We start from the raw sequence: 22,436 nt of genomic DNA, 5'->3' as shown, positions 1-22,436 counted from the left end.
AAGACAAACAGATGGCCCAGAGACACATGAAAAGATGCTCAACATCACTAATTATCAGAGAAATGCAAACCCAAACCACAATGATATATAATCTCACACCTATCAGAATGGCTGACAACAAATAAGTGCCGGCGAGAACACAGGAAAAGGGAACCCCTGTGCACTGCTGGCGGGAGTTGGTGCAGCCACTATGGAAAACAGCATGGAGGCTCCTCAGAAAGTTAAAAGAAGAGCTACCATACAATGTAACAATTCCACTTCCAGATATTTTTTTAAAGAAAACAAACACACTAATTAGAAAAGATACATACACCCCCTATGTTGACTGCAACATTATTTACAACAGGCGAGATCCGAAAGCAACTCAACTGTGGACTGGCAGCTGAATGGATAAAGATGTAGCACATACATACAATGGAGTTACCTAACCCTAAGAAGGAACAAAATCTTGCCATTTTCAACAATGTGGATGCACCTAGAGGGTATTAAGCCTAATGAAATACATCAGACAAAGACAAATATTACACGATTCACTTAAACATCGAATCTAAAAAATAAAAAAAGCAAACAAGAGGACTTGGACAAGAAGGTGAAGCAGAAGGACTTAAGCTCACCCTCTATCAGGGAAACACCAAAATTACAGCTAACTGCTGAACAAAACAGCAAACATAACAAAACTGAAACAGACCCATACAGAGAACAAACAAGTGGTTGGCGGGGTGGGGCGGTGGGGAGGGATGAGTAGAACAGGGGAGGGAGAAAATAAATCACTAGAACTTCTCTGAATGTATTCCTTTCCTTTGCTAATTTCTAATTACACAGGTTTTACCTTGATCATTCTCGCTGTAGATTTCATACATGAGGAATGAATGCTGTAAGCTTGCCTAGACCAAACCACCTCTGTATCTCACTTCTCTTCTTAGAAGCAGTGTTACTCTTTTCAACCTAGGCATTTACAGAAATACACAGGCATATAAGAAATTACAGTGTATTATTTTTTAAACACACTGCATCACGCCCATGGTTTTGGAGCTTGCCGTTTTCCCAGGTGTGCCTTTGAGGCTTTCCTGGTCACTATCTATACACTGAGTGGCTGCGAGTCTAGAAATAGACGTGTTATTGTATCATGTACTATAAGGCACTAGTTAAAACGACATAGTTGTCTGTTTCCAGACGTGGTATTTATACCATGAGGCTGCATTTCCCTGCCGTCCACGGCTTCACAGCCCTCCCGTGTGTTCATTTCACCATTCCCACTGCTGATACACAGATGCTTTCTTTTTTCTTTCTCTTTTTCTCCCTTTCTTTCTGCCTTTTCTTTCCTTTCTTCTCTTTTCTTTCTTTCTTTTTCTTTCTTTCTTTCTTTCCTCTCTCTCTCTCTCTCCCTCTCCCTCTCTCAACACCATATTAGACATTCTTGTTCATACCTCTTTGGGATAAACATTTAGAAGTACAGTTGGTGGATCAAAGGGTATATACATCATCTTCTGTTAATATATACACTAAGTCACCTTCTAAGAAGTCTGGACCAATGCACATCCCTCTAGTGGGCAGTACCCATAAGCAGCAGGCTGCAAATGGCACAGTCATGCTGCACCGCCCTCCTCTCCGCCTGTAGAGTGAGCACTTGAGAGTGTTCTCTTGGGGCCACTTGACAGAGCTCAAGAGGAACAAGAGGGAAAGGGCAGTAGAAAGATGTGCCCACCTTCTTCTTTCTTGTAGCCCATCCTGTGCCTCTGAACAGGGCGCTGCTAATTTGGACCCATTGGCAAGGGTTCCTAGTGCTGGCTGGGAGACCCACACAGCCCACCAGTCACTGGCTGTTCTGGGTGACCATCTCTGCACCCACAACAGTACTGGAAGCATCCTGAGAGGATGGCCCTTGCCTCGTATTGAATCCCTCCCAGGGCAGCCGCTCAGGGTGATGAGGGATTGCCCTGCCAGCGACTGTTTGATTTTGAGTTTCCAGGGGACAAAATCCTATGTGGACTTGCATATAGATTAGAGCTGGAATGAAGGTGTGCAAAAGCGCCTTTTCTGGGCTTTTGATTGGTCTGGTAGCTCTTGGGCTCTCACCAAGAGAGAGCCGTCAGCCACAGAGAACAAGAAGGTTTCTTTTATGAAAACAGGTATGACTAAGGCTTTGTCATCTGGCAACAGAAAAAGACTGACGGTGATTAACGTGGATGTTTTTACCTGACTGTACGCCCACATTCCCGTTGTAGTTGTGACGGTAAGGTTCCCAAGTTACCCAGTGTTTAGAAATTGCCTCACGTCAAACGGTAAGTAGCAAAGATGGGTCTTGAGCTGCATTTTTGTGGCCCGCATACTAGTGTGCCATGCTGCCCCCATAGCTTTTGAGCCAGCCTGAGAGTTGCTGCCTCATTAAATGTGAGCCTTCAGGGTTTTTCACTTTGCTATTAATTCTGATGGACTTTGGCTGAAGTCCAGTCTCAAAATTATAGTCAGTTGTGAAAGCATGGAAAAATGTTGGAAGTACAGTTTGTGTGCTAACAAAACCTCTGTGCTAGCTTGACTTTGTCCCTCTCTCTCCCTCTGTGCTACTAACCAGCGGACACGCACGAAACCTCCATCACGTGGAAGGCACTGTGCCAGTGGGGGCACAGGGGACAAGGTAGACTCAGCTCCTGACTCTACTGGGACGAGAGGGGCACACCAGCGACTGACCATATCAGGGCAGCGCTGGAACGGGAGGGGAGGGTCCAAGCGCAAGAAATTCGTGCTGCAAAGCGTCCCCTGCCCTCCACACCCCACCTCCCTCCACACCGCAGTCTCTGCCAAAGCAAAGTCAGTGTCTTCATCCTGAGTTCCCAAGACCTTGTGCTGTGCACGTGGGGGATAGCTAATAAATTCGACCCTGAGGCTTCATGCCAGACTGAGAGAAAATGCCATCTCCACACATTAGGATGAGTCATTGTGAATCCTAGACTGCTGCGCCCTCCAGCTCTGGCAGGGCAATCCCTCATCACCCTGAGCGGCTGCCCTGGGAGGGATTCAATACGAGGCAAGGGCCATCCTCTCAGGATGCTTCCAGTACTGTTGTGGGTGCAGAGATGGTCACCCAGAACAGCCAGTGACTGGTGCTGGTCTAGGTGGGTGTGTGGGTCTCCCGGCCACACACAGGAGGTATTTATTTCAAAGCATGTAAGACATATTAAAAGATCTCAGGAGTTCCCATTTTGGCTCAGCAGAAACGAATCTGACTAGCACCCATGAGGACACAAGTTCAATCCCTGGTCTCGCTTAGTGGGTTAAGGATCCAGTGTTACTGTGAGCTGTGGTGTAGGTTGCAGACCCGGCTTGGACCTGGCGGTGCTATGGCTGTGGCACAGGCAGGCTGCTACAGCTCCAATCCAACCCCTAGCCTGGGAACCTCCACATGCCATGGGTGCAGGCCTAAAAAGACCACAAAAACAAAAACAAAAAAGCAAGCCCTCAACAAAGGACCTTCAGGAAACAAAGCTGTTTAAACAGGTTGTGCTAGAGTTTTGGTTCAGAAACGTAATTTTTAGTAAGCTCATATTTAAGGGACCTCATAAACTATCAAGTACTGTTTCTTTGTAGACATGTCCCCGGGATTAATACTTAGAAGTGAAATTGGTGGGTCGATAGGTATATACTATTTTTATTTTAATACATACACAAAACCACCTTCTTAAAAGTCTAGACCAATATACACTGGCCACACCGAGTGAATCCAACTGTTTAGTTTTATAGGTAAGGGAAATGAATCCCCAAACATTCTTTCTCTCACAAAGGCTGTGATCAGGAAAACAATTTTTTTTTTTTTTTTTTTAACAGCCAACAGTATTTTCTAAGGCACCAGCACAAAACTGTGTAGCCAATCAAACTACAACTGAGAATTCTGTTTCTGACCATGACAAAGTAAGTGGACTTATCCTAATATTCCAAACAAATGAAAAACAAGAGACAACTTTTTGGCATTGGAAAACAGGCAGCTTAGGATTGTGATTATTAAGGGAAGGGAAAAACATGAGATAAGCCACATCTTTCACTCTGCCAGAGAGCAACTTTCAAACCACAAAATGGGAAAGGAGCATTAGAAAGCAGCACTCTCATTGTGCTGAGGAGACAGAGGCAGAAGTGGCAGGAATTTGTAGGGCAGGGTAGCAGAGAAGACTGCAAAGCCAGACTCACTCAAAGTAACATGACAGTCAACAAACACAAAATTTATCATGCATATGAATAAGCAAGGAAAGTAACAGGTAATCTAAGGGAAAGCCTGGTATTAGAAACAGACCCCGAAATGACCCATATGTTGTAATTAGCAGGCAAGAGATGCTACAATAAATATGCTCTTACTAGAAATACTTTCAAGATCACAAAGAAAATGATGGGAACAATGAATGAACAGATGAGCCACCTCGGCGTTCCCATTGTGGTGCAATGGAAATGAATCTGACTAGGAACCATGAGGTTGCAGGTTCGATCCCTGGCCTTGCTCAGTGGGTTGAGGATCTGATGTTGCCCTAAGCTGTGGTGTAGGTTGCAGATGTGGCTCAGATCTGGCACTGCTGTGGCTGTGGCATAGGTTGGTGGCTATAGCTCCGATTAGATACCTAGCCTGGGAAGCTCCATATGCCGTGGGTGCGGCCCTAAAAAAAGGACAAAAGACGAAAGACAAAAAACAACAACAACAAAAAAAACCAGATGAGCAATCTCAGCAGAGAATGTAAGCTATGAAAAAGAACCAAATGCAAATTGTAGGACCAAAAAGTACAATATATAAACGAAAAAGACTGTTGGATGGGTACCGCAGAAGGCTGGACATTACCCCTACCGCCAAAAAAAGGGTGGATAAATCCCACTCCTGGGCATCTACCCAGAGAAAACCATGACTTGAAAAGACACCTGTACTCCGATGTTCAAGGCAGCACTCTGTTCAATAGCCAAGACATGGAAGCAACCTCAATGCCCATCGACAGAGGAGTGGATCCAGAAGATGTGGTACATATACACAATGGAATATCACTCAGCCATTCAAAGGAATGAAATACCGGCATTTTTAGCAACATGGATGGACCCAGAAATTATCATGCTAAGTGGAGTCAGCCAGACAATGAGACACCAACATCAAACGCTTTCACTGACATGTGGAATCTGAAAAAAGGACAGACTGAACTTCTTTGCAGAACAGATACTGACTCACAGACTTTGAAAAACTTATGGTTTCCAAAGGAGATAATTTGGGGGGGGGGGTGTGCACTGGGGTTGGGGGATGGAAATCCTATAAAATTGGATTGTGGAGTTCCCGTCGTGGCGCAGTGATTAACGAATCCGACTAGGAACCATGAGGTTGCGGGTTCGGTCCCTGCCCTCGCTCAGTGGATTAACGATCCGGTGTTGCCGTGAGCTGTGGTGTAGGTTGCAGACACGGCTCGGATCCCGCGTTGCTGTGGCTCTGGCGTAGGCCGGTGGCTACAGCTCCGATTCAACCCCTAGCCTGGGAACCTCCATATGCCTCGGAGCGGCCCAAGAAACAGCAACAACAACAACAACAACAACAACAACAACAAAAGACAAAAGACAAAAAAATAAAATAAAATAAAATAAAATTGGATTGTGATGATCATTGTCAACTATAAATGTAATAAATTCATTGAGTAATTAAAAAATAAAATAAAATTCAAATTAAAAAAAAAAATGGGTGGATAAAATGGTCTTAAAGATTACCCAAACTGTAAAAAGATGGAAAGATTTTTGTTTTTAAATCACAGGCTCAATGACTTGAAGATAATATCAAATGGTCTAACAGATACATAAATTGCAACATTGGAAACAGAGGAGGAAATGGAACAGGAAAAATATTTGAAGAAATGATATTACCAAGTACCATGAAAGGTATCAATACACAAAGCCAAAAAACCCAAGGACCCCAAGAAGAAAAAATATAATGAAAACTCTACCTAGGCATAAAAAAGTCAATCAGTTAAAAAGCAAAATTAAATTGAAAATACTCAGAGGAAAAAAGACAAATGCATACAGGGGGACTACAATAAGAAAAACTGACATTTCATGATAAACAGTTGAGGATTAAAAGACAATGCAATAATATCTTTAAGGTGCTGGGGGGAAACAACTGTCCATTTAAAACTTAGTATCTGGAATTCCCTGGTGGCTCAGTTGGTTAAGGATCTGGCTTTGTCACTGCTGTGACTCAGGTTTACTACTGTGATGAGGGTTTGATCCCAGGCCCAGGAATTTCCAAAGGCCACAGGTGTGGTGAAAAATAAACAAAAACTCTCTATATTCATCAAAAATCTTTCAAAAATGAGAAAATAAACACATTTGCAGATTCTAAAAAATGCTAGGAGAATTTATCACTGGCAGACTTGCACAAGATAAAAGCTTAAAAACACATTCTCCAGGAGTTCCCGTCGTGGCTCAGTGGTTAACGAATCTGACTAGGAACCATGAGGTTGCGGGTTCGATCCCTGGCCTCGCTCAGTGGGTTAAGGATCCGGCGTTGCCGTGAGCTGTGGTGTAGGTTGCAGATGTGACTCGGATCCCGAGTTGCTGTGGCTCTGGCGTAGGCCAGCGGCTACAGCTCCGATTCAACCCCTAGCCTGGGAACTTCCACATGCCGAGAGAGCGGCCCAAGAAAATGGCAAAAAGACAAGCAAACAAACAAACAAAAACAAAACACATTCTTCAGGTTGAAGGGGAATGATTCCAGGTCAAAACACTGATGGACAGGAAGAAATAAAGAGAACTAGATATGGTCATGTGCAGGTAATAAATATTATATGTGGGTTAATATGAGGTGAGGGTAAACCATTTTCTTTTCTCTCTCTCTCTCTTTTTTTTTTTTTTTGGCCATGCCTGTGGCATGAAGAATTCTCTGGGCCAGGAATCAAACCCGTGCCACAGTGTTGACCGAGCCGCTATAGTGAAAACACTGCATATTCAACCTTCCACACCACCAGGGAACTCCCTTAATTTCTTTAAAATAACAACACTGTACCATGAGGTTTATTAACATATGCAGAAATGAAATACATGACAACAGTAGCAAAGGAATTATGTGATTGTAACAATCATATTTTATATGAAGTTGCAATATTAATGCTAAGCAGATGACACTAAGTTAAAGACACATATTGAAAACTACAGAGCAATCATTCAAAAAGCAAAAGAGGTAAAGTTAAAAACTATCAGAAGGAATGGAGTTCCCACAGTGGCTCAGTGGTTAACAAACCCGACTAGGAACCATGAGGTTGTGGGTTCGATCCCTGGCCTCGCTCAGCGGGTTAAGGATCTGGCGTTGCCTTGAGCTGTAGTGTAGGTTGCAGATGTGGCTCAGATCTGGCGTTGCTGTGGCTGTGGTGTAGACCCCTAGCCTGGGAACCTCCATGTGTGGGTGTGGCCTTAAAAGGACAAAAAGACAAAAAAACAAAAACAAAATTAATGGAAGGAATAAAATGAAACGCAAAAGAACATCCAACGAAACCAAAAAGAAAAGGGAAAAGAGAAATAAGAATGAAAAACAGATATAAATTTTTTTGTTCTTGTTAAGTAGCAGGATGGCAGGAACTCCCCAGTGGCTCAGTGGGTTAAGGATCCGGCATTGTCCCTGCAGCAGCTTGGGTTGCTGCTGTGGTACGGAATTTTGTTTTGTTTTGTTTTGTTTTTTAGGGCCACCACCCTGCAACACATGCAAGTTTCCAGGCCAGGGGTCGAATCGGAGCTACAGGCGCCGGCCTACGCCACAGCAGTGGAACCCAAGCTACGTCTACAACCTACATGTGGTGCAGATTTGATCCCTGGCTCCAGAACTTCTACATGGCCTGGGTGAGACAGGTCAACCCCCCCAAAAGGAGAAAGATGGTAGACTTAAATAAAGCCAGCCACAGATAACTGCATTCTATTTAAATGAACCTAACACTCCAATTAAAAGGCAGTCATTGTCAGACTGGATAAACTAGGTCCCAATTACAGAATATCTACAAGGATGTTCTTGAAATACACACACACCTCCGTGAGTTGAAAGATTAAGAACAGAAAAAGACATATCGACCATAAGAGTGTGACAAATGCTCATGAGGCTGTACTGATAGACAGAAAAACTTAAACAAGAATAACTGCCAAATATACAGAAGGACATTTCCCAGAGACAAGCGGGCCAATGTATCACCGAGGACACATTAATTATAAGTACGTATGTATCTAATAAGAGAGCTTTAAAACACGTGAAGTAGAAACTGATCGTATTAAAGGAAGAAACGGACAAATCCCCATCATCAGTGGACCAAAACGTTAGAAAGGATACCTGGATTGGAACGACACTATCAACCAAGTCTACCTAATACGTATAGATTCCCACACACCCAACAACTCCAGAATACACATTCTTTTCAAGTGTATGAAGAAGGTTTAACAAGAAAAATCACATGCATTGCCATAAAATAAGTATCAGTAAATTTCCAAACACTGAAATCTTACGAAGTATGTTCCCTAACCTCAAGGAAGTTAAATGAGCAATCAACAACAACAGGGTATCAAAAAACAAAACAAAACAAAACAAAACCCCTAAAGACTTAAAGATTGGGCATTCCCGTCGTGGCGCAGCAGAAACAAATCTGACTAGGAACCATGAGGTTGCGGGTTCGATCTCTGCCCTTGCACAGTGGGTTAAAGATTGGTCGTTGCCATGAGCTGTGGTGTAGGTCGCAGACACAGCTCGGATCTGGTGTTGCTGTGGCTGTGGTGTAGGCTGGCAGCTGCAGCTCGGATTCGACCCCTAGCCTGGGAACCTCCATATGACAGGGGTGCGGCCCTAAAAAGCAAAAAAAAAAAAAAAAAAGAAAAACGTTAAGCATTGAATGACACATTTTAACAAAACAAAACTGAAACAAAACAGACAAAAACCAATGAATTCATAATGAAAATGAGCAAATATCTTATATGGCGTGAAAATTAAAATGTATTAAAACTCACGCAAGTTCCTATTGTGGCTCAGCGGAAAATGAACCCAATTAGTATCCATGAGGATGCAGGGTTTGATCCCTGGCCTCGATGAATGGGTTAAAGGTCCAGTGTTGCTGTGAGCTGTGGTCTAGGGTGCAGATGCAGCTCAAATCCTGCATTTCTGTGGCTGTGGTGTAGTCCAGCAGCTACAGATCCGACTCAACCCCTAGCCCAGGACCTTCCATACGCCACAGTTGTGGATCTAAAAAGAAGGAAAAAAAAAGGGGGGGGGGAGTTCCCATCATGGCTCAGTGGAAATGAATCTGACTAGTATCCATGAGGACAGAGGTTTAATCCCTGGCCTCGTTCAGTGGGTTAAGGATCCAGAATCACCGTGAGCTGTGGTGTAGGTCACAGACGTGGCTCGGATCCCATGCTGCTGTGTCTGTGGTATAGGCCAGCAGCTACAGCTGTGATTCCACCCCTAGCCTGGGAACCTCCATATGCCTTGGGTGCGGCCCTAAAAAGCAAATAAATAAATAAATAAATATATAAAAAGTAATTAATTAAAAAGAAAAAAAAACCAGTTGCAATTCTCACTTTAAAAAAAAGCTGTTTGTGAAAAGATGGATATAATTAATAAACCCCTAGCAAACTTGATCAAGGACTTCTACAAACAATTTTATGCCAATAAATTCAACAACAGATGAAATGGATAGATTCGAAAGGGGCAAACTACCAAAACTGACACAGAAAGAAATAGAAAAATCTGATACATGATAAAGAAATTAGGTTGAATGAAGCATTTCTACAAAGAAAACTCTAGGACGACGTGACTTCAATGACAAATTCAGCCAAACGTTTAAGAGATTACAGTTGACCCTTGAACAAGCAGAAACTTTAATTATTCTTAAAAAAAAAAAAAAAAAAGAGGGGAGTATCTTTGTAACTTTCAAGAATGCAAAGATTTCTTAGCACACTGTAATAACTATTTTCAAAATTTTACAGACAAAACTACAGCAAAGGTATAAAATTCTGCTTAGTGAAAGATACCGTTAAGAATGGGAAACAGCAAAGCCTCAGAATATTGGTGAAAATATTCCCAATATAGACTTGCACCTAGAAAATATTAAAATCCTACACATCAGTATCAAAAAGACAAATGCAACCCCTCAAAATAGGGAAGAGACTTCAACAGATACTTTAGGAGAAATAACATATGAATATGATAATGATGGATACAAGCACATGAAATGGTGCTCAACTCATCAGTTATCAAGAAATGCAAATTAAAACTACAATGAGAAATCATCCACTGAAACAGCAGAAATGAAAAAGGCTGACCATACCACGAGCTGACAAGGATGTGGGGAGCCAGAGCGCTCGGCAGTGACGGGACAGTGAGACGGTACAACCTCCCTAGAAAACGACTGGGGTGTCTCATGCAGCTAAATCTATATTACCCTTTGACCCAGCGGCTTCACCCCCAGCTGTTTACCTAAGAGACATGAAAATGTTACATCCACCGAAAGACGTGAACAAAGCATGTTCACAGCACCTTCATTCACAAAAGCAAAGCCTAGAGCCCTCAGCAAGAGGACAAGGAAACGAATCATGCAATATTCATGTCACATTTTTCAGCAATAAAAAGAAGATGCTGCTGAAGTTCCTGTTGTGGCTCAACAGGCTAAGAACCCAACGTGGTGTCCATGAGGGTGCGGTTTGATCCCTGGCCTCACTCCGTGGGTTAAGGATCCAGCGTGGCTGCAAGCAGTTACAGATACGGCTCAGATCTGGGGTGGCCGTGGCTGTGGCCTGCAGCTGCCACTGTAACTCTACCCCTGGTCCAGGAACTTCCACGTGCCACAGGTATGGCTGTAGAAAGAAAAGAAAAGGAGCAGCTACTAACAAATACAACGATACAGGCCCATCTCAAAGACATGCTGTGTGAGGGAGGCAGGACGAAGCGGGGGGGGGGGGCAGTCTTGTGGGCTGTGCGACCCCACTCACACAGGCAGGAAACGCACCTCCAGAGACACAGACCCCAGCACTGACTGGGGGACCACGGCACAAGGCAACATTCTGGGGTGACAGGCATGGGTATGCATTTGTCTGAACCCAATGAACTGTACCCTTCCAATGTATATTTCATCCTATGTCAATACAAGAACATGTAAAAAAAAGCAAATCCAACAGAAGCTTCCTGGGGGGAAACGGGTTGACTGGTTTTCAAACCGGGGATGAAGAGAATACCTGTTAACTCTCCTTGGGCATTTCTCTGGCTTGATATCCAACTCATAATGATAGATGTCAATTTTTGGAATGTCCATTTCAAAGAAGTTGGCCTGTAACTTGATTGTTCTCCCGGAGGTCCCGAAGTCGGGTCTAGGTGGAGGCTTGAAGGCATATCCTTGGATGGGCGGCGGTGGCGGTGCAGGAGGCGCGAGCACTGCAGACAGCAAAGAGAACCCCGTTACCCAAGGGCCGCTTCTCCACAAGGCCTACTCCCTGCCTGCCTGCTCCCCATCTCCCTGGACCCCAGGCCATCACAGGTCCCCGCTGGGACGGCCATTCTCTCCTGCTCCACCGCTCCTGCCCCTCTTGAGATTCATGCCCCCACCTCCACGTGGGCCCACCTCATCACAGAGTCCCCGCAAGTGCCAAGCCCAGGGCCCCCCCCAGTGCACTCGGCCTCGACACTGCACCACTCGCTCCTGGTCCCTCCTGGTCCTCTCCTCGCTCGGCCAGATCCTTCAAGCACTGGCTCTTCTCTACTCAGCCCTCTTCTACTTCTTCCACCGGCTCACAGTTCAAACCCCTCACCCAGACTCCAACCTCCTGCCCCCAGGCCCGAACCTCTGTCGACGAGGCTGCGTCCACTCCACCACCAAGACCCTTCCCGCACGTTCGCTATGGCCAACTGCTCAACAGAGCTCATCATTTTACCTGCCTTTCTCTTGAATCCATCCTTTTGTGGCCACACCTCTCTGCCTCAGCCCGGGTCCCCACTTCATCCCAGTGGGGTCTTGGTGCCCCTTACCCATTTCCACACAGTCTAATCTCACCACGTCCAAACACCTTGCTGGTGCCCTCCCACGCAGCCCCAACATTCAGCGCTCACGGTCTTCACGATCTGGCCTCAGCCTTACCTCCTGCAGCTCTAAGACCCACTCCCAATACACCCAAGAAGAGCTCTCACACTTCAGAGCCATGCCAATGTCGCTCTGCCCAAGAAACGTGCAGAATTCATTTAGCCCTCAGTCCTCACGTCTCCAGCTCACTCTGCTAGCACTTCCGGGACGAGTCCGCCACACTGAGCTGCCATCGCTGGGCCTCTGCCTCCCTAGCTGGACCACGAGCAGCTGGAGGATCAAGGTCCTTCCTGTCTGCCGTGGGTCTTCGGAGCACCTAAGGCACAGACACCCCGGACCCCCCTCGTTCATGCTTGGGGGAGCTCGAGCTCAGACAGGTGGGAGAAGGCTGCCAAAGTCGCCCGTAGTGTCCTCCACAACGGCCCACCCAAGTCACAAAGGACAATGTCTGCACCCAGACACACACCCTGATGCCTTACTCTGAGCGCCACTTCCTGCCCAGTCCTCCTTCTCCCTGGGGCTTCTGACAACTGAGCTTGGGTCAACGTGGCATCAGCTACCCATACCATCTCCCTGGTTCCTGGAAGCCAAGACCCAACATCCCCTTCTCTGCAACAACAAGAACACCTTTCTGCAAAGGAGGCGTCGGAGGAGCAAGGCAGTTCTCTACTTAAAGTGCATTATAACAACTCCTCAGCGACCACGCTTGTCCTGCACATTTCTGTTCTCCTTCTTGGCATACGAGAGATCAAAGATGGGCCGTGTGAATTATCAGGCCAAACGGGTAGGACTTGCGTGGAATTAAAGAGGCCAAGACTGTCCTGCTGGTGTCCCTCCTCCAGGACTCTTTAAACCATTCTTGGAGGTCCCGTCGTGGTGCAGCAGAAACGAATCCGACTAGGACCCATGAGGTTGAGGGTTCGACCCCTGGCCTCGCTCAGTGGGTTAAGGATCCAGCGTTGCCGTGAGCTGTGGTGAAAGTCGCAAACGCCGCTTGGACCTGGCGTTGCTGTGGCTCTGGTGCGGGCCGGCAGCTGTAGCTCGTTAGACCCCTAGCCTGGGAACCTCCATATGCTGCGGGTGCCACCCTAAAGAAGACAAAAGACAAACAAACAAACAAAAATCCATTCTTTTAACCTAGGAGTGCTTGCTTTTTTTTCCCCCCACATAGAAAGGAAAAAAAAAAAAAAATCTATCCGAACACAAACTTTCAGTAATTCCATTTAAAAAATTCAAACTGTGGTTTTAGGAAAAAACAAAGAAATCATTTTTCAAAAACAGAATATTTTTAATTTTCACTCAAAGATCTTTTTTTTTTCGGAAAAGTCCTCGTTAAAAAAAAAAAAAAAATCCATGTGCATCCTCCCTCCTGACACTCACTAGAAACGGAACTTCTCTACACAAAATAATAGAAGCTGTTCTTACGCAGTTCTGACAGAGAAAAACTCAGAGTCCGTGAATTACTTGTTTTGTATTTTGATTTCTCTATGAGAAAACAAACACGCTCTAAAGGTTATTAATCACTCTAAGCTACTATGACTTCACAGGTGACACACTCAGTCTTTCACAACAGCCCGTCCCTTCAACAGGCAGGCCTGTGTGCCCCTTACGTGCCCGGGGGTGTGCCAGAGACAAGGATACAAAAATAAACAGTCCCCAACAGCTGGCCTGTCACTTCCCAGGAGAGTGTCTGAGTGTGAGTCACTGGGGTGGCGGGGGGGGGGGGGGAGGTGTTTATGCACATGGAGGTTCCCAGGCCAGGGGTCAAATAGGAGCTGCAAGCTGCCAGCCACAGCCACAGCCACGGCCACGGCCACGGCCACAGCCACAGCCACAGCCAGCCACATCAGATCCAAGCCGCGTCTGTGACCTACATCACAGCTCACAGCAACGCTGGATCCTTAACCCCCGAGTGAGGCCAGGGATCGAACCCGTGTGCTCATGGATGCTAACTGGGTTTGTTACCACTGAGCCACCACGAGAACGCCCACACTGGGGATCTTGACCCCGTCAAGGTGGACACCATGCACGCTGAGGACAGGTGCAGACTCTGCACTTAGCGCTGAGTGTCCACTGACACAAGGCCCCTGCGCCCAGCTGGACTCCCGTCCAGCAAGAGGAATCTTGTGGATGCAGAAACAAGGTCATACCTTTGTGTCCCAGGAAATGTCCAGCCACAAAGCCACAGACATCTGTCCCCAGGCCAATTTCAGGCACAGGAGCATGATCCACATGGACGGGGGTCCCTGCTTACAAAGCGCTTTCCCCCGTTTCATACCTGCGCCTCACAGCACAGAGCAGAGGGCTAGCCTGTGAGGCGTGAAGCCACCCGCAGCCCAGAGGAGTAACACAGCCGAGGAGCACCCCCCCCAGCCCCCCGAGTCTGTAAGTCTCACCAGTGGCACAGACCAGGCCTAGTGCCGCCCGCCCCCCGCCACGGCTGGGCCTGTCTCTCCTTCTCCCCAACACCCACCACCAGTACAGCATAAGGCCTGGGAAACTGCCCCCCAGCTTGCGTTACCAACCTGTATTAACAAAAGCAATGGGGAAAACGCAATGGTGATATATTCATAAAATACACAATTTCACAAGGTATTTCTTCCTCGCTTCTGGGTTTAATAATGAAAACATCGACAGTTCATGGGGGAGGAGTATGGACTATAAACCCACAAGTCCAGGCTCTGTGAGCAGAGGGGCAGGGTGAGGACCTGCGAGTTTCTTTCTTTTTTCTTTTTTGTCTTTTTAGGGTCGCTCCCGCAGCACATGGAGGTTCCCAGGCTAGGGGTCTAATCTGAGTTGTAGCCTCCAGCCTATGCCACAGCCACAACCACAGCAACGCAGGATCCGAGTCACATTTGCGACCTACACCACAGCTCACAACAACGCCAGATCCTTAACCCACTGAGCAAGGCCAGGGATCGAACCCACAACCTCATGGTTCTTAGTCGGATTCGTTAACCACTGCGCCATGATGGGGACTCTGTTTCACACGTTCGAGAAGGAAGCTCTCCCACTGAGAGACACGAAGGCTCCACCAGGCCTCCGTCCTCGGGGACACCCTGCACCTGCTTTCCCAGTGAGCATGGGGTCCCGAGCATAGAGCCAAAACCAGCGGCAGGATCTACAAACCACACCCTGGGGAGCACCCAGGAGAACCCAGAGCTCCACCGCGTCTGGCAGGTGGGAGAAGGCGCCCAGCAGATAGCCTACCAAGAAGGGGCACTGCAGGTGACACCGGGAACTCTGCAAATCCACCCCAGCATCATCTAGAGGCGAGCACATGTGGGAAAGGACGAGCGGGGGGCTTGGTGGGCTCATGCTCCCGAGCCCACCCAGAGCATGAGCTCTCCTCCTCAGCCCGGGCTCCCAGCAGTGGGTGCCACCAATGTCCACGAATAAATGGAAGCCCAGGGAGCAGCCCGAGAGGAGGCGGCCCCGGTGGAGATGTCCCCAAGGAGACACCACCGAGTAGGCGTTAGGTCACCATTGACCTGGCCATGGCTCTGCTGCCAGCCCAGCAGGGACCCAGCCCCAAGCACCACCAGCATGCCACCCACCTCCGAGCCCCTGCCATGTCCAGTGACGCCCCCTTCCAGGCTCCCTCCCACCTTCTCCACTCTTCCTGGAGAAATGCAGCTTGTGCTCTCCCCCCCCCACCCCCAACCCAGGAAGCAGGCCTGGCACAGTCCCCAAGGTCACGCATCCAACAGTTCTGACTGTCCCGCTGTTTCAGAGGTGTCAGCCTTGCCTCTGGGCGGCTGGGAGGTAGAGGCGGGAAGCACTGGGGTGGGGAAGGCAAAGCCTTCTTCACCCAGGAACACCGGCTGTCCTGGGGGGGCAATGAGCTGCCAGCAGCCCCTAGGACTTTCGTGACCCAGCCACCAGCCCCGTCCTCTGGACAGGGCGAGGTCTGGGCCAGGTTCCCAGGCCCGAGAGCTAGCACAGTGGCGGGCACAAAGTGGGCACCAAGTGTTTGCTGAACCGCTGATCATTCCGCACCCGTGTTTAAAATTTCCGTTTTTAGAGCCACAGCTCAATCAGTGAAAGGGGAGCATGCAGTGAGTGAGTCATGGACTTCCTGTGTGAGTAACCGGGCCACAGAGACCAGGGAGCCGTGAGAGCTCCCAGGCGGGCGAACCTGTCATCGTACTGTAAGCTTCCGAAGGGCGCTGCTGGTCCTCCTACAGAAGCCCGCCCCCTTGGTCGGGACTGCTGCCAACTGTCCAGGGGAGGGCCACAGAGCAGGGCTGGGGGACGCAGCCCCCTCCGCCATCTCCTGGGAGCCCCCTGGCCAGAGTGGATCCCACATCCCAGTGCCACCCCCCCCACCCCGGCACCAAGTGTGGAATGGCGACACATGGACACAACTTGAAGCTGCACAGCCACCTCCCCCCGCCCCACCTGGATGGGGCCCAGGTCACAGAGCCAAGGAGCCAGGGACATATCCTGGCACCAGTACTGGTGGGGGGATGGGAGGGCAGGACGCCCACAACAGAGGCCACCTCACAGACCCCCCTCCAAGAGAAGAAGCCTGGCACCCTTGCAGAGGCACCAGGTCACGGAGAGCTCATGGGCGGGGCTGTCCCGGGCCCCCGGGGGCCCCCCCTGCCCGCCTCACTGACTAGAGCAGGGGGCTTCCGGAAGCGCCCCTGGGGGCAAGAGCCCACTCAGGGAAACCTCGGGTTTCCCACCTGCCACGGAGGATGCAAAATGAGTGAAGCTTTTCTGGGCTGTAGTTTTCTCTCTCATTATCAACACACACACTTAATACAGAAGACACAGAAAAATACAACGAAAATCAAAAGCACCTATAACCCCGGAAGGTGACGAACAGGCAAAGCCAGACTCAGACACAAGTCTGCTGCCACCTGAGCCGTGCACTTTGCCGGCAAGCCGGGTGCCTCAGGGGCTCCTGAGAGCGCAGATGTGTATGAACCAAACACGATTTTAAGAAGACATGCACCACCAGACCGTAACAACCCAGTCTCACCGAGGTCACTCAATTAGCATTTGAGAGCATAATCTTACCCACCACTTACTGAGGTCTGTGTGCCCAGGCTCGCAGGAAATACGGGCTCTCTCATCAGCGGCACAGATGCCAGAAAGTATGTTTTAAACTCACCACCGCTTCAATTCCCCGAAATTCATTAGACCTGCTGCTATTGAGTGCGAGAAGGACCCCTGGTTACTCTGTCACCCTTTTGTTGTGCTATTTTGGTAATTACTTCAATATGACTGGTTTTTCTTTGCCATCCTAAGTATTTTGTTCTATGCTTCGAAAACATTATTCTGGAAAGGGATCCATCCATAAGCGTCACCAGGCTGACAAAGGGGCTCGTGACCATACACTTTCAGGAACCGCCTGCTCTAAGGGGACAGGGTGGCCCCATCTCCCGGCAGAGAGGAGGGTGCCTCGGCTGCTGCTAACGTCACAAACTCTCGCTGGTTTCCATGGCAGCACGGACGGTGGGCAGGTCTGACGCTCCTCCACCAGGAACAGCCCGGCCGACAGCACCACGCCCTGCAGGCCGACAGGGGCTCTGTCTCCGTGGCTGCCCTGCGATCACCCTTCCCCGATGTGATGTGAGCTCACGATTTACTGGCTGCCATGACAACAGGCTCCCCTGGCTGCTGCTCATCACACAGGCCGCCTACCACCCGGCTGAGCTGGGAATCAGAAACCAGCCATGCTGCTGAGGCCTGAGGGCAGTGCTCCAGGGCCTCACGACTCGGCTTGCCGTCCACGTGGGGCCACAAGGCGGGATCCCGGGAGGCACTAAGGCGGGTCTTGCTGGTGACCAGCGTGAAAATCAAGCTCTGCAGGGCAGGCAAGCGGACTTAGCACACTGCTCGGAGAAGCTCTTCATTGCTGATCCTTTCTAAGGACTGAAGCACCGGAGCTGAATTTTCAAAAGACTGCAAACCCCATTAGGTCGGGTACACAGATCTGGGACCTGACAGGGGAAGAGAGCCACTGCTGCCCTGGCCACCACCCCAGCTCGCCCCAGTTTCCCCTCATGTCTGCCGTTCCAAGCAAAACACAGGGGTCTGGGCACTGGCTTACACCACCAGGCCAAGAACAGCACCCGACCACAGAGGGCACCAAAGAAATCACCAAACCTGAGGCCAGAGTCACTAGGAAAGCCTTGGAGACTCGGGAGAGGGCAGTGCACCCTCCCTGCCCTCAGCCTGCTCTCAGTCGTGGGCCGCGAGCCAGCTCTGGGCAGTGCCGGGGACACAAGGCCCAGAGACAGGTCTGGGGGCTCAGCCGAGGGGAGGGGCAGGAAACAGCAGAAATACCGGGAGGACCTCCCAGAAGGGGCACAGTGCTGCCTGCCACCCCCTCCCCGCCAGGATGCTTCCATCACCTCTTACTACGAACTACCTGACCTCCAAAAACTAAAAGAGCTGCATGACCGTTCATTTCCAATGACAAAGTTCAAGAAAAATCTCAATCAGTCATGAAATCAACAAATAACCTGGCTCTTAAATTAAGCAGCTTGGTTACTGGCAAGTGAACCAGAGGTGCCAAGTCTGTGCCAGCTGCCTGTTCCGTGCTGCCTGAGCCGCGTCACAGGGACACGGGAGGTAGAGTGGGCACAGGGCACTGCTTTAGGAGACCAGCCCAGCCCACCAGCCCCGAAACACCAAGAGACTGTGTTATAAGGCTTTTTCCAGAATCTCAAACGGAGCATTAGCATTCAAAGCCATGCATCATCTCTCTTCCTTTTAGAATTCTGCTTTCATTACATTGGGTGCCACAGCTAGAAGCCAGGAAGGCAAAAGAAAAGTGCTAAAACAGCTCCGGCTGCCCGGCCCTCCCTGCCGCCCTGGGCCGTGCCGGGCATTGGCTCCTTTGTTTCTGGACGTCCCCGTGAGGAGGACGCGGAGGCTGTGGGGGTGAGTGGTGCAGCAGGGCCCCTTGGCCAGGCAGCGGCCAGGCAGGACCACTCCCCAGGGCTGGAGAGCCCAGCAGGCACAGGGCAGAGAACAGATGCTGCAGGACCGATCAGCACACCTCTGCTGGAGCCAGGACACTCTGCCGCCACATACCAAGTCCACCTGTGACCTACACAGGGCAGGTCTCACTGTGGCCACGAAACTGACCCAACTAGTCAACACAACCAGGCAGCCTTTCTGGTGAAGCAAATGGAAGCACTCTACAGAGCACTAGGAACGCACACAGGCACGCGTGCTTGTCAGCTGGAGAGAGCAAAACTGTGCACCTGCCCCACAACTGCGGCCCCACAACTGCGGCCCCAGGCCTGGCACCCAGGACCCAACTGAGGGCAGAGAAAACAAATCCAACCCGGCTGGAGCACCCAGAGAAGCGGACTGCAGCCTGGCCCGATGCCGAGACCCAAGAACACTGGCTCTCACGTCCAGCCAGCACCACCGCCAAGTGCAGCAGGAGGGACTCTAGCCTGCGGCCCGGGCCTGGTTCCCAAGGCCCCGCAAACTCAGAGTCGGCTCAGGAGCGAAGGAAGGAAGACACTGGGATGGCCCGGGGGAGCAGGGGTGCACTGGTGCCACCCGGCTGTCACGATGGTGGTGAAGGCAGGCTGGAGCACAGTGGCTCCAGAAACATTAGGTGAAAAGGGTGAGCTCCCACTGGGGCTCCAGCCCCCCCGGCCCAGGATGAAGGGGCAGGGAGACCCCCCTCCCCCGCAGGCCCCCAGACAGGCCCCACGAGGAAGGCGCCAACCCCGGGCGGCAGAGCTGTGTGTGTCACCTCCCCGCGGCCCGGTTCCTGTCAGCCTCTCACGCCTTCCTCTCAGTGAAAACCTCTGGGAAACTCCCATCTGTCTGGGCCCGCTTCCTGGTAATTAACACCCGAAGAAAGGGCCTGGTGGCGGCCTAAACAGGAAGCGGTCCCCCTGGAGGCCAGGAGGGACGCCAGGCCCCGTGCCACCAGGCCTGCTGGCTGCAGCAAGGCTGCCCGACTCGTGCGCGGACACGGAGATGTGCCCTCATCCCAGGAGCCGAGCGGCAGGCACAGGAAGAGGGGTGGCCCGCAGGACGGCTGGGGACCGACCCTCAAACAGATGTCCGACCCTCCTGCCCATGCCCAGCGATGTTTCTCGGGGTTGCCAACTCAAAGAACTTTGTCTACGTTGGGTTTTTAAGTGGCCTTTTGTGGTTTAACGTGAAACTCTCCTGTGATCCGTAAAAAGAAGACTTTTTCCCTCCTAAAATGTTTTAATAAACCTTCCCTCTTAGGTTAAACATGTCTCTCCTCTGATTCACCATCTGTCTTTACTCAGCAATATTAGAAATAACATAATAAATACAAAGAAGAATGCAAGAAGCGTAAGTTACCTCCCACAGAAACGCTCCCCAAACAGCTGACCCAGCATCCATGGAGACAGTGGTGCTTTCAAGTGTCTGTCGGAAAATGCAGCCACTCGCCTGGAGCATGTGTTCCACGCTTTAGGAGAGCTCCATGGAAGTCACCAACCCTCTCTTATTTGTGCATCTCCCCATACTCTCATCTGCAGCACTTACGGCCTTGATTTTATCTTTATTTTGGGATTCTCTGCTTAGTAACTGTTCCCCTCACCCCCATCAACATAAGCATCAGCGGGGCAGAGATTACGTCTGGTTTCGCACAACTGCTGAGTGAATCAATGAACGAACAAACAGAGGAATGAACAGGTGAAAAAAGAGGCCGTCCCAGTGGCCGTGGCTCTCATTAGAAATGCCCTACTGACGTGGGACCACTGCTGAGCACTGGGGGCAAAACCACGAGGCAGTCGCGTGAGGACAAGGACCCGTCTCCTGCAGGCAGCCTGCACATTCCACCCAGGAAGCCGCGTCCACCCCACACTTACCACACTCTCCCATCCGCCCTCGCAGACGCCGGTGGTCCCCACCTCACATACGAGGAGCGAGGACCACGCGGGGGGTGGGGGGGTGACACTGCCCCAGGCCCTTGCCCGCAGCGCCCAACCCCAAGCAGGTACCCATCCGGCCCTCCGCCAGACGGTCCTCCAGCTTCCCCCCCAGCAGAGCCCATGACATCTCTCAGCCCTGAGAAAAGACTTTTTTCCAAAGAACCCAGATCTTTTTTCTCACCCAAAACATACAAGAATCGAACCCGCCATCCACCTGCTCCCATGTTCCTCTTGAGCAGCTGGGAGAGCTCAGGAAACTCACGTTAGCGTTCCTTACGTTAACGGATTCATCCTGGGACAGCTCTCAACACCTACAGAAAATGTGCAGTTTCTCTTTGTAACATGGATGCTACTACCGCTCGCTTCCCTAACAATTCAGGAAGTCATGGCCACCACTGTGCACCAGGCAACTCTGGAGTGTAGACCTACACGTGTTGGGGACACGGCCCGGATCGTCCGTGTCGGAAAATGAGACTCCTGAGCACGGGGAGGCCTCGGCAAGGCGCTTTTCTTCTGCAGAAGGGCGCGGGCGCTCAAAAAGTGCGCGCCCCGAACAAAGGACCCTCCCCGTTTCTCCGTAAGGCGGGGGATGGGCCCGTCCCCTTCCCACGGGTCGGGTCAGGGCGCACTTTCTTCCCCGGGGGGCTCGTTTGAAACAAACTGTTCCTGGGAGAAGAGGGAAAGAGGAGGGGGTCACAGGAGGGCGTTTCGGCTGAAGCCGGAGCACAGTGGAGTCCCCAAGGCTTCCTGTGGCAGAGAAGACGTGGTGTCCTCTCCACGCACGTGCGTGCGTCATCTCGTTTCTCCTCATCCCGGGGAAGGCAAACGTGCTCCCAGTTCACAGACAGGAAACCGAGGCATCCAGAAGGTGACGGACAGGAGAGGCTGGGACTCAGACACAGGTCCGCTGCCCTCCGAGCACCTGCGCTGCCAGCAGGCCCGAGACGTGCGTGCCCGGCCCCAGGCCACGTGTTCACACACATCCCCCTCTATTCCACACACGGGGCGGCGCGCAAGGACCCCCGGCCCCCCTGCCCCCAGGGTGCACACCCGCAGGAGAGGGGGGACTGCCAGGACCGGCTGGCAGAACAGCTGGGACCACCTTCTGAAAATCTGAGGGAAAACATTTAGGAGAATTCCTCACATTTTACTAAAAAACAAATTCCAAATGGGTACAAACTGTAAATAGATAGTTTTAAAAGTGAAACAAAAACAAAGAAATATATTAATATTTAATAACCTTTTATAATTATGGGGTAGGAACTAAAAGCAGAGATCACAAGAGGAAAGCCTGACTACATGAGATTTTTTTTAGACTTCTCCAACTGCTAGATAAACTCAGAAAATCTGGACATAATAGCCTCACAAACCTAGGAATATAAACCTGGATACAGTTTAAATTTATAAGGGAAGACAACTCCAACTGAAAATGGGCACCATCTCTGAATAGAGAGTGTGTACAGGAAATTCTGGTAGCCAACAACATAGACAATATATTAAG

At 50.0% G+C, this 22,436-nt stretch overlaps 1 protein-coding gene across 2 annotated transcripts in view; it reads right to left on the bottom strand.

Moving 5' to 3' along the window:
• Positions 1 to 22,436, bottom strand: part of AGO2 (argonaute RISC catalytic component 2) — a 93,412-nt gene that overhangs the window by 35,084 nt on the left and 35,892 nt on the right. For both annotated transcript variants that reach the window (XM_047783192.1, XM_047783193.1), the window contains exon 2: positions 11,203 to 11,398. In XM_047783192.1, coding sequence (XP_047639148.1) covers positions 11,203 to 11,398 — 196 coding nt within the window. The remainder of the gene's footprint in view (positions 1 to 11,202; positions 11,399 to 22,436) is intronic.

This window comes from Phacochoerus africanus, chromosome 6 (assembly GCF_016906955.1).
Source record: "Phacochoerus africanus isolate WHEZ1 chromosome 6, ROS_Pafr_v1, whole genome shotgun sequence".
Lineage (NCBI taxonomy): Eukaryota > Metazoa > Chordata > Mammalia > Artiodactyla > Suidae > Phacochoerus > Phacochoerus africanus.
This window is presented reverse-complemented; position numbering and strand designations above follow the sequence as displayed.